General features: G+C 40.7%; 1 protein-coding gene across 3 annotated transcripts; it reads left to right on the top strand.

Moving 5' to 3' along the window:
* The first annotated feature begins 2,140 nt into the window (after nt 1-2,140).
* gmpr (guanosine monophosphate reductase) lies at nt 2,141-12,359 on the top strand. 3 transcript variants are annotated; one of them, XM_042505954.1, is made up of 10 exons: nt 2,347-2,434; nt 3,966-4,144; nt 5,982-6,101; nt 6,546-6,629; nt 7,515-7,688; nt 7,783-7,864; nt 8,545-8,651; nt 9,768-9,810; nt 9,901-10,060; nt 11,630-12,359. In XM_042505954.1, the coding sequence occupies exons 3-10, from the start codon at nt 6,057-6,059 to the stop codon at nt 11,811-11,813; spliced, it is 879 nt and encodes a 292-aa protein (XP_042361888.1). In that variant the 5' UTR covers nt 2,347-2,434; nt 3,966-4,144; nt 5,982-6,056; the 3' UTR covers nt 11,814-12,359. The 3 variants fall into 3 exon arrangements, with proteins under 3 accessions (XP_042361887.1, XP_042361888.1, XP_042361889.1); XM_042505955.1 differs by having other exon boundaries at nt 2,359-2,434; nt 3,963-4,144; XM_042505953.1 differs by lacking the exon at nt 3,966-4,144 and having other exon boundaries at nt 2,141-2,434.
* Nucleotides 12,360-12,955: the final 596 nt, after the last annotated feature.

The following is a 12,955-nucleotide window of genomic DNA, read 5'->3' as shown; positions in this document are numbered from 1 at the left end:
GTAATTTTTGAGTTTTGCATTTGCTTTCAGGCCCCTTTAGAAGGTACTACAACAAAAATTAAGTCAGTGGTCTTGAATGTTTTCTTTTTTAAACCAAGGACCTATTTGTTTAATGAGAGACAGAGCAGACACCCCCTACTACATAATACTGTATAAATGCATATTAAAATAAGTGGATGGAAGTTGTCAGGTTGGAGTCTTTACCTGTATTTGCTTCATAAGTAGATAAGCTGTTGCAAAAGGCAAAGAAAAGATTTAAGGGTAGGTAGGTAAATGTCTATTTTCAGACATATTCAAATTTTGGGGAAAAAAAGTTCTCACTTAACAGAATTGTCAAAAATTATCAAACAATAATTTGGTAGCCCTGCTTAAGTAAGTCTAAGGATCTAAGGGTTTCTGACCGCCTGTTAAAGACCCACAAAGTGAAAACTTGAGTAACGCTTAAGAGTATAGCCTGCAACATAAAGCATAATTACTCCACGTTGTAATCTCTTGTACTAATGGTGGAGCAGTGCAGGATGTACCAGTACATGTAGGTACTGGGAAACATCATGTGGAGTTCTGAATTAAGGAGGTAATACATTTGGATCTTACAAAGAACATACACTGTAGCTTTAACTACTGTGTACCTATTCTATTATTACGGGTATGTATGACGTACTGAGCAATAATGTGGACGTTAGGAGAGAGAATTTATACTTTATCGATTAACAATAAAGCTGAGCAAAAATCTTTATTTCAAAATTACCCTAAGACCAACTAACAGGCAAACTTGAGTTTCTTCATAATTTGGGGGTACTTAAGAAAACTACTTTCTATTAAATTTGTGCTTTTACTTAAGGACAAATGTCCACGGACTCACCAAAACATCTGAGTGACAATTGCAAAAGTGTGGTCCCTTTGGTTTTAAGACTTACTTTTAGGACAGTTAGAGGGCTTAGGTCAGAATACATCAGTGAGCTCACTGTGACCAGAGAATACAATAATTCAGAAATATAGAGCTGAGCCAGTCTGTGTCGTGCTTTATGGCTTATTAAAAGAATTTTAGAATCAATTCAGCACAAAAAGATAAAAGTAACCCCACAATCGATAAAAAGAATGTCACTACAGTCGGCTTGCACCTGACAGTAGCAAGAGGGGGATTAGACGTGTGTTCTCACTCTTCCAAGAACTTAAAATCCACGTCACATAGAAACCAATCCAGTTAAAAGACATGGTCAATACCAAATTTAAAGTTTTTCAAGTTTAAAACTGGATAAAACGTCAAAGAGTCATCAAAGACATCAAATTTAAATAGCAACATGATAAAAACACATTTTTGAGTTGTAGAGTAGAGTTGTGGATAATATAATACTTTTGTAACACAATTTTGAATATATATTATTATATTATATATTAGTATTATATATATTATTACTATTATTTTAGTATTATATATTATTACTATTATAAATATGTTTTCCCTAGCTTTTTTTCTTCCCAAGCTTTTATAAAAAAAAAATAATTGTCTAAATCTACTAATTTCTTGCACTTTTTGAAATATTCATAACAAAGTTGGCCATTGCCTTTTCCTATATTTTAGAAAGAAATCGTAGCTATTTGCTCAGGATTCAGAGGTTTTAATACTTGTGAAAGGCATCTGAATGTAGCGCAGTAAAAGTGATGTCACTCCAGGTTTCAAAGGGTTAGAAGAGGTTACTTCATCAAGGAATGATGAATGCAAAAACATACGTATAAAGAAACAGCAAAGCTTTATGTCCCATATTGCACACTTTCCACCATGACTAATAAATGTTTGATTGTTCTTCCTCTGTGTCTCCACGTTTCCCTCATTTCTCTGCTGTCATCCTCCCTCCGTCTAGCCCCCTCCCTCCCTCTGTGCTGTCTGCCACGAGCTCAGGGAGCAATGCTACAACTGGACAGCAGGTGTGCTCTTAAGCACTGCAGCACACAACCCACTGCAGTGCTGCCATGGCTGTGTGTGTAAGAGTGTGTGTGTGTGTATGCGTCAGGCGTGCCTGCCAGCTCGGCCACTGCTGCTCCTGCCACTCTGCTGAAGGAGCGGGGGGAGAGAGAAAGGACGCTGGAGGAGTGGAGGGATAAAGAGAGACAGAGAGAGGAAGAGGGTGAGAGAGAGTCCAGGCCCAAATAAAGCCATGGGGGCCGGGGCTGGGATGGGCCCCCCTTTGCTATAAATACGCTGGCCGCCTGGAGGTTCGGGTTTGGTGGTTGGGGCTTGGGACCAGCGACCACCACTGCTGCTGCAGCCTTCCTCAAGAGAGTCTCCTCCGTTTACTCATCATCCTCTTCAACCTCATCCTGGTCATCAGTGTTTCGGGCAGACAAGATGCCTCGCGTGGACTCAGACCTCAAGCTGGACTTTAAGGATGTCCTCTTCAGACCCAAGAGGAGCAGCCTGAAGAGCCGCTCAGAGGTGGGTGCTGTTAATTAGTTGTACTCTGTAATCCAAATATTACAGCTACAGTTCAACCACCAGAGCGGGTTACTTCTCAGGGGGAGTGTAATCTGTTTATTGCTGCATTCAGGAAGTGCACTCACGCTTACGCCTCTATGGCGGGTGACGCAATAGGGTTAGTTAACTATTTATACATGGGGACGGATCGTTGGGGGGGGGGGGGGCACTTATCCATGATTGCTAGGTAAGAATGTCTCACTAAAACTGAAAAATGCACAGTCACTGTAATTCTATATGAGTGCCTCTCCTTGGCGTCTTGCTTTGTGCGAGGTGTACACTGCCTCCGTACTTTGGTGAGCAATAAGGCCACCCTGAATGAGCACGTAACAGCTGAGTGACCTTCTTAAAGGTGACAGAAAACAAGGTTAGCCTGCGCCAGGCTACAAACAATAACTGTCAGCAAGCAGACAAAACAACAACAGCAAAAGATAGAGTTAGAGATAAAAAAAGAAGATCAGAATGGATTTGATTTTGTCATTTTACGCTGGTATAACTGGCTGCAGTGTATCTAGCAACCACTGATTTGTCTCTCTTGGACAACACAACCCTCTCTTTGTTTTTTATCGTTGCAACTTCCTCAATTTAGTTATTTGTCATTAGACCAGGGACTGGTGCTGATCCAAGATCACGATACTGGTGTGGTGGCACTGCATCAGGGTTGGAAGGTGGAAGTGGGTGGGAGTTGGTGACCAAGGGGGGCCAAGCAATATGAGACACTGAAGAGTTCTCAGAAAACTTGTTTAAAAATAGTCCTGTGTGTTAGAGGCAACCAGAGCACATTCCATATAACACAGAGGTAACAGGATAACTCATGATACAGTAATGTAGATAACAGTATGATGCATACTTACTGTGTGAAGTAAATGTCAGTTCTGTATATTATAACTGCATTCTTTACATTCTATATAATCCTACCGGTCACTTGTAAATAATAAAGAGAGCACCTCAAACAAGTGATATGCATGGACAGATTAAAAAATGGCCTACCAGGCACAGGCCCAGGGGCCCAAAGTTTCCAGGCACCTCTGGCCTTCATCTGCAAAATGTCATAAAAATGAACATATATCAACCTCGCAGAGACTCAAAATGACCACAAAGAGATGTCCCGGAACTGCAAAGACACATAAAAAAAAACCCAGAAAGGCACAAGTTTACCTCAAAAATGCACAACACAAACCACAAGGAGACACAAAATTACCACAGAAAGAGACACAAAACCACAAAAAGATAACTACAAAGAAATGCAAAATCACCACAAAATCTGTCTCTCTTGCTCCAATGTCAGAAAGGTGGTGGGGCCTTTTACACATCTGTGCCCAGGGGCCCTTTATCTTGTAATCCGCCCATGCTGATATTATGTCAGATGTCAATAGTGTACACAAGATGACTTCATTGCATCATGTCACTATACTGCAGCCAAATATGATGTCAGGCACCCTCTGAAAACATCCATCTTGCTGCTTATTTGAACTATTGTTGCATTTAGCAGGAGCAGAAATCCACCTGTCAAAGGCAAACAGACCAGACATCCACCATTGTTTAGAGGAGGGGAGGGGATGAACTCATGGAAGATAAACTGCATCAATAACAGGAGACCATTTGGGAAGATGGTCTGTAATCAACACTGATGTACCACTAAACGTGTCCCTTCAATCTGGACTTCATCAAGTTAGTTGCAGATGCTGATGCTGATTTTAACTGCACGATTGGAGCTACTAAAAAACACCTACAACACGCCAAAAAATAAAGGATGACACTATATTTTACACCCTTCAAGCTCTATGGCTGCGCATCTGCATAGGCTTAGCCAGATGTTTTGAGATTCTAACCCAAAACCCCCTCTTTTAATGCATTACACAAATGTTTAACTGTACTCACACCGATGTGGAAGGAAATTGCAACAATTTACAGATTTTGTCAACAGTAATAATCAGATGTACCCAGAGCAAACCAAAATAACATACATCCTAGGAATGCTTTATGAGGCAATTGGATCCATATGTCATTCTTTGTCATGATTTATTGGAGACCAGACTGGAAAATCCTGCTGAGTCAGTGTTCTGTATTAAAAGAAGAGGCAAGTATTGATTTGCTCCAGCAGGACAATGCATATGCACAACAGGATGCTCCTCCCTTCCCATCCATACTCCTTTCACCACTTTCCTCCCACCATCATGAGTAATAGCCTCATTTTTGCTGTGGCACTGAAAATTATTCCACCATGAAGGTTATGGCACACTTTGTGCTTTTAGCCTATTTCCACAACGGAAGTAGATTTGCATAATAAATGTCTTGGCTCTTGAGAGAAAAAGCTTGCAGCACTGCAAAACTGTTGGATTTAAAGAGACAGTTAACCTGCCTTATCAAGCTAAATTGTTTTGGTGTGAGTTTTTCAATGTTGGAGATATCACTCATGGAGATGTCTGCCCTTTCTTGAATATTTTTGATCTAGATGGCACTCTGCTTGTAGTCCTCAGAGCGCAAAACAAAAATAAATTTGAAAAATGCAACAGCAAAGTCTATATCTAGAAATCATGACCCAGTTGCTCAAGATAATTTACAGACTTTGTTGTGAGTAATTTCAAGTTGGAATTATTTTGTTTCTACCAAACTCAACCTTCTTAGCCATCGTATCACCGGGCAGAAGGACAGGTGCATCTACTCATGGACGAGAGGCTCATGCTTGTGGCAGCACAAAATGTAAACATTAATGGCGTCCTCCTAAGCTGAGCTGTAACCTTAGCTAACTCAGTGGTGCTAGGTGAGCTAGCATTAGATCCTCGCTTCCTTCTGTGCACTGATTTGGTTGGCAGGGGAAGCTCGGTAAAAAGAAAATAGTTCCCGCATGAAACTGCTCACAAGGTCTATGGATTATCATGAGTAACCGGGTCATGATTTGGAGACGTTGCTGTTGACTTTTTCAAATGTAGGACTATTTTTTGGGCGCTTTGAGCACGACAAGTCCCATTTAGACACCTTATATTCAAGAGAAGGCAGACATCTCAACATCCGATATCTCCAACACTCTGCAACTCACACCAAAACAATTTAGATTCATTTGTTATTATTAATTTGCTTATGCTTCAAAGTGTTAAAAGGGAAATATGTGGCTAAACTCCACTGATACTGAGCAGCTAACAGTTCAGTTGCGAATAACAACATTTATGGAATAAGATTTATTTATAGCAGATTTGTTTGAATGGAATTATAGCTATGACTTGCATCATCGGCACAGATACGTTCCTGTAAAGGGAGCAGCTAGTATGTCACAATGGGCCCTGCTTGTTTCATGTAGCTTATCACATTACAGCGGCACCGGCTGAGCTAACCCCTGGATCTAAATGATTCAGTGCATCCCCATAAAGACTCTGAACATGAGCCACATGAGTCCCTCATTCAGCTTTAGAGAGAAAAAATAAGTCATCCGTCCCATAAAACACTTTCCCAGCAGGCTATAATTAATGTTGACGAAAGAAGTGTCCAGAATTACTCGTGTCCCCCCCAGGTGGACCTTCAGAGGACCTTCACATTCCGCAACTCCAAACAGACCTACACTGGCATCCCCATCATCGCTGCAAACATGGACACCACGGGGACGTTTGAGATGGCACAGGTCCTCAGCAAAGTGAGTTAACATAACTGAATAAATGAAAAATTAATCATTGCCTCTGTGTGGGCCTGCCAAGATCTCTGTGCATCCGTCCACTGAGATTTCTTTGCAAGTTTTTGACACAGAATCAGGTAACAATCAGTAGGATGCTGTGAGGAGCCATGGGAAAAAACCTGAATAGCCATTTTTTGTCCTAGAAGCAGTTAGACATCTGCTGCCTTGTGGGATGCTGCTTGTTTTCTTTTGTACCAACTAAATCTTTTTTTGAACTTTATTACTCAGCCCAACAACATATTGTTTTCTTGCATGTAAAAGGCCAGAAAAAAGCAATTTCCCGCATTTGAACCAAACCAGAAACCATTATATGACAAATAAACAGACAAAAAGTGAATGTTTATGCTTGTTAAATCATTTCTGTACTCCGTCTTTTGTTGTTTAATTTTCTTTCTATCTCTTTAGCACACTCTCTTCACAGCCATTCATAAGCACTACTCTGTAGAGGACTGGAAAAACTTTGCTGCGAATCATCCTGAATGCTTAGAGGTAATATCACCAATATTTGCCCTTTTTAAAGGAGCTGTGTTTCAAATTCACTGAGTAGATTCAGAGTCTAGGACAGAATTGTCTGCACATGGTTCTGAACATAGACACGGCTTAGCGACTAAAACCCAGTTTAGACACCAATGGCACTAAACAAGACAGCTGTCTGTCCCTCTGTTCTGATTTCCAGTTTTTCAGGCTTATTTTATAGCAGAATATAATGGGAAGCTTCCTAAAATAAGACTTGCTACAGTTGCATCTCTAGTAGGCTGGTGATGAATCAGCGAAAACCTGAACAAAAAGACCTGAGCTTTAGATGGACAATATTCATAATCAATGTGCCACACTAATCTAAAATACCAGCGCCAATTAATCAATGAGTAGGCTACATATGTGTGCGACATGAGCACAGTGGCCACCCACCGTCCTGAATCGTAACATCATGAAAATGGATACAGAGGACTTGGCGGGGACAGAGGGCTGTTAATACAGAATGCTGCAGCAATTCTTGGTTATTTTGACATGGCCAGCCTACTGCTCTACAAGCCCACTGGCTGTACAAACATGTGACGTGCCTTATGTCTTAAAATCAGCCCCTGACGACTTTGGGACAAACATGCATGCACTGCCAGGCCGTCTACCAAAACAACAAACTAAGAGGATCAGATAACAACACAGAGAAAGTAGCATGACTTCCATTTTTGCTCAAGACACCATTACTCCACTTTATCTTCACATAGCAAATAGCTGTTTGCAGCTAAATTAATCTTCTAAATGTCGAACACACTCCTTTAAGTAGCTTGTTCCTCATTTGTAACAGGAACATAATTACGCACATTTATTCACAGGGGTCTTTTACTAAAAGGCATTTGCGGCTTTTCTCCCCAGCATGTAGCCGCCAGCTCAGGCAGCGGTGCCGCAGATCTGGAGAAGCTGTGCGCCATCTTGGAAGCCATCCCCGCCCTCAAGTATATCTGTTTGGATGTGGCCAACGGATACTCTGAGTATTTTGTGGAGTTTGTCAAGACGGTCAGAGAAAGGTTTCCCAAGCACACCATCATGGTAAGAGAGATGGTCCACCACTCTGGCTGGCAGGTGTTGTGGGACATACTGTGTAAGACTGTGTCTCAGGGGCTGACGTTGTATGCCTTTGCAGGCCGGTAACGTGGTAACAGGGGAGATGGTGGAGGAGCTCATCCTCTCCGGCGCTGACATCATCAAAGTGGGCATCGGGCCAGGTGGGTGGTTACCACTGTCTGAATGTGTCTGCAAATAGTCTGAGAAGTGTGCTTCCTTTGAATCAACACAAAATTGTCTGGGCCTCACATGCAAACACAGATAGGACTCAGACTGGAGAAATGCAGACACGCAAACTCACACAAGCCTCAAACAGCAAGGCTTCACTTGTAGTAGTTTTACTTAGGCACAATTATTAGAAAAGTATCATAAAACAATAGCAAAATGTCCAAAATATAATAATTATTCATGATGCTATATATGATGATATAATATAATATAATGATACATTATATTATATTATATTATATTATATTATATTATACTATATTATATTATTAACATTTAATTTCTCAGTCCATGATGTATTTACTGAAACAGCTAAGTTCTCCTGCTCGCGGAGCCATGCAATCAGTGTGTCAGCTTTGTGCAAGCTTCTGACCATTACTTTGTTTTGGATAAAAAAAACATTGCATTCCCTTTTTATCATTTGTTCCTTGTATGGTGGGAGACATCTGGTGTTATCTGTCCCTATCTTGGAGAATAGCCACCTGTACTAACAGCACCAGATCTGAAAGACAACAGCTTCCTGTAGCTACAGCAGCAGTAATTAAACACAGACAGGGATGGTTGCATGAAGGTGGACTTCTCGAATGTGTGCACTGTGAACTGTGTGTTGCAGGGTCTGTGTGCACGACAAGAATCAAGACAGGAGTGGGCTACCCACAACTCAGTGCTGTAATAGAGTGTGCAGACTCAGCCCATGGACTCAAAGGACACATTATCTCTGTAAGTCCACATCACAGCACAGAAAAATAATAAAGTAAAGCCAAAGTTACTAATGTTAGTATTATGTATTTAGTATATATTAGGCACAGTGTACTTCTTAAAGCTATCTTCCTCTCTGTGTGGAAAGGAAATCTAAAAAAAGGTAAATGAGCAAGTTGGTAAAAGTCCATCCTTTAGAGGTCAGGGACCCGTCAAGGATGCACTGCAGCAAAAATCTGCCTCAGATAAAGAAAATGCTAAAATTAACAAGTGCAAATGTGTGATAGCCTCAACCACATACATGCATGTCTGCACATGCTCATGCATTCACACACACAACCTCACAAACACTTAGTCACCTGCTCAGTGATGCAACAACTGGTTCATGACTTATGAAAGGGTGCATGGCACCTCAACATGGAGGCTGCTCATGGCCAGTCTTTCTTAAGAAAATCTTTTTTAAGTCTGTGAATCTATTTGGAAGTCATGCACCTTTCTTTATTGGCCACTGAACGCAAACACACATCTTTACACACACACACAACTTCAATACCAAATTTCAGTTTCCCAGGGCAAAGACTAAAGGGTGGGGAACTCTTAGGAACTGAGCAACCAACCAATGGCCCACCTATAGTACTGCTGGTGACAGCTAAAGGACAAATATGAAAGTACAACAACATAGTTTGCATTTAGTGATTTGCACTGAAAAGTGAGCACTCATTTTTAATGTTAACGAAACATTATGCAACTTTTAGTTGATTTTTGAGTCTCATTCATAAGTCGTCAAATACCGGTGCGTTCGTTTGATGGTCAGACCGAAGCACCAACCCAAAACTTCTGCATAATGTTACTTTAAGCTACTGAGTTGTCTGCACAGGACAGGGTCCAAAAAACATCCAAGATTCCTCACCGACTCTATAATGCAAATCAACATTATAGCCTAATAATCGTGGTTAGTAAGTGTTTCAGAGAGGTTTACTTGCTAAGGCACAATGACAGAAGTGATTGCATTTATTTTAACATGAGTACAGTGATAAAAGTACTGGGTTGGAGCCACAAGAGGGCATCCTCAGTCTTCAAAAACTGATGATCTGTGATTCAATGTGAGGCTATATATGTTTTTTTTTCTCTGTTCAGGACGGTGGCTGCAGTTGCCCAGGTGATGTAGCAAAGGCCTTTGGTAAGTATTCAACCACAATACTGGGTAATATATGACTGAGCTGTAATGTCTTATAAATCCAACCACGACCTCTCTGCCTTTGTTCCCCAGGTGCAGGGGCGGACTTTGTGATGATGGGAGGAATGCTTGCAGGGCACGACCAGTGCACCGGGGAGGTCATCGAGAAGAACGGCAAGAAATACAAACTCTTCTACGGCATGAGCTCGGACACAGCCATGAAGAAATATGTGGGTGGAGTTGCTGAATACAGGTGAGCGACTAAGCAAATCAGGAGTTCATGCATTTGGTTCCATCAATTGTCCAAATCAGCGCGCTTCAAAAAGGATTCCTATTCTCCTTGATAGTTTAGTTTTTGTCTATTTAATTTATCAAAAGAACAAGTGACCAAGTTACTTGTGCAAACAGTGCACACCTTGCAAAACAAAAGTTGGCACAAAAACACACAACAACCTCAATTTAAGTGCCCCATGCAGATTTCTTGCACTATAATAAGTAACTACAAATCGCACAAAAATAAATGCAGTATGAAACACACACAATAACAACATTGCAAAATTGATCAAGTTTCCAGTGTGGATTCCTTACACTGTAAAAGTCTGCACATTGCACAATACAAATATGAAATATCAATAAATACATTTTAAATTGACCAATTAGAAGTGCAGATGCCTCACACAATAAAAACAAGAAGTGCACACTGCACAACACAAAGTGCAATGCAAGATACACAATTAACTACACTGTAAGGTGGCAAGGACAGCAGCGCACGTACCCACAAGGATAACATTTACATTAACCTCTAACGCCTATCTCAGATTAGTGCTGACATGGCTGATCAAAATCTAGTTTTTCTTACTGGTATGAGAAGGCTGATTGGGTGAAAGCAGGTCTTTGTTTCGGAACATTGCAGTCACCCCTGGAAGCAGGCCGTAAAGTCAGATCGAGTTCCTCAATACAGGAGGGCGTATTTTATGAGCTAAACAAATGTCTGAAAATGTAATCAATCTGTGAAAGCTAAACATTTTGTATTTGGAAAGCAGATTGCAGTGGTGATGTTGTCGCGCTTTCTTATCAAGAACTTAATACTGTTTCGTTTTTCTAGCACCAACATGATGTAAAATATAGGATATAACTATTGATTAACCCTTAGGGGCTGTTAGGGGCATTTTATGTGCTATGCACATGCATATGCATATGATGTAAGTTTTAGCATGATGGTGTATTTTTGTTTGATCTTGGAATTTGCAGTTCAGCTCCTACAGTATATCTCAAAAACACAAAATTGTTACATTTAGACTGTTAAGTGCAAAAAAATGCGCCAGTGAAACCCATTAAAACTGCAATTTTTGATCCCACAGCCATCAAAGCATAAAACATGCATTGTAATATTTCTGGGTGTCATTCCCGGCTTCTGAATTGGAGTTTGTAATTTTTACTATTTTCCACGTGATTTTTTTTTTTACCATATCTGGCAGATGGAGAAAATACATGCCATTTATACTAGGTCATAATCAATGTTGCTGAAAATCATTGACATATCCCAAAATCTTCTATGCATGTAGCATATTGAAATAATTAATTCTTTGCAGGGTTTGGGGTTCATGATTAGGACTGATGTTGGTTAAAAAAATAACTCAATGAAAGTAAAAAAAAACAATGTATAATATTATTTAAAGCTTCCTTTTGAAAAGCACATTTTGTGCACTAAGCAATACTAGAGAGTCTAATATTAAAGCGGGCTCCAAAGGGTTAAGGACTATTACTTTTAACTGCAAACTGTCCTAATTCCTACTTTGCTCTCTCTGTGCTTTGCTCTCAGGGCGTCTGAGGGGAGGACGGTGGAGGTTCCCTATAGAGGAGATGTGGAGAACACCATCCGTGACGTGTTGGGGGGCCTGCGCTCCACCTGCACCTATGTGGGCGCCGCCAAGCTCAAAGAGCTGAGCAGGAGAACCACCTTCATTCGTGTCACACAACAGTCCAGCCAAATGTTCACTTCGTAGAGAAAAAAATGCATCCTCACACATTCACACAGACACTTCTACATGATGACCCAACCTGTTTCTCTCAGGATATGTGCTGTCAGAAATCTACAGGTTGTGATTAACGAAAATTTGACTTGAAACATTCTCCCAGAGGAATCACTCTGATCAACTTAATCCTACAGCGAGTGCGTTTACATGCTTACATACACCGTAATATTCTTTTCAAAATACCAGATTTCGGGGTTTTTTTTGGGAAATGGAAATGTAGAATTCTTCTCAGTTTTGGGAATAAGAAAGCAAGACTACTGAGGCATGTGCACTTCAGATCTGACCTTTCAAAACACTCTTAACTTTTGTAAATGAAGTCACATCGCATGTAAACACACTCAGCAGGAGGAGGATGATACTCGTGCTGAGATCATTTTGGGAAACTATTCTGCTCGACTGTATGTTGGAATGAACGTGCAAATAAATATGCAAGATCCAGAGACACCACTCTTTAACCGTCGCTGGAGAAATCATGTCGCAATAAACTGCATGCAGAACCCTCTGCTAACTTCCTCAGTGGTGTCGATCATTCTGTGAGTCTGAATCGTGATCCTGAACTGTCATATCTGTCCTCTGTGCACATGTATTTCACATGTTTCAGGAAGACTGAGCCAGCTGAACATGATGACCTCTGTACACCAAACTATTGACATATTTGATTTATGCTGCTGTGCATGTTAAATAGTCACGTGTAGTCAATGATTCCACTGTGCCTGACATTTTAAATCAAGGGCCGTCTTGTGGCTTTTACTGCATTGCAGCCCTTGTACTTTACCAACAAACTTCAGGGAAAAATCCTGCTAATAGACAACACTATTAAACACTATTACATTAAAACTCTAATATACTGGAAAAGCAGCACTTAGACAGTCCCATTATTAGTGCAAAGAAGAGAGAGAATGGTGGAAATAAACCCAGATGCATCCTAGAGTGATCAGTGTGTGGGATTTTCTGAACACTGCATATTTGTTTGGTTTAGAGGTTCTCTATTTAGACTATTTTGGACACTGCAGGAAAGTTGCTATCTATCTAAAACATAACTTGTAGTTAGGGCCATTTTCTTCACGCATTGTAAAGCCAGCATTGATGGCTGTCACTTCTTCTCAGTGAGA

Source organism: Plectropomus leopardus, chromosome 18 (genome assembly GCF_008729295.1).
Source record: "Plectropomus leopardus isolate mb chromosome 18, YSFRI_Pleo_2.0, whole genome shotgun sequence".
Lineage (NCBI taxonomy): Eukaryota > Metazoa > Chordata > Actinopteri > Perciformes > Serranidae > Plectropomus > Plectropomus leopardus.
The sequence above is the reverse complement of the archived record's forward strand: the minus strand, read 5'-3'. Positions and strand labels throughout refer to the sequence as shown.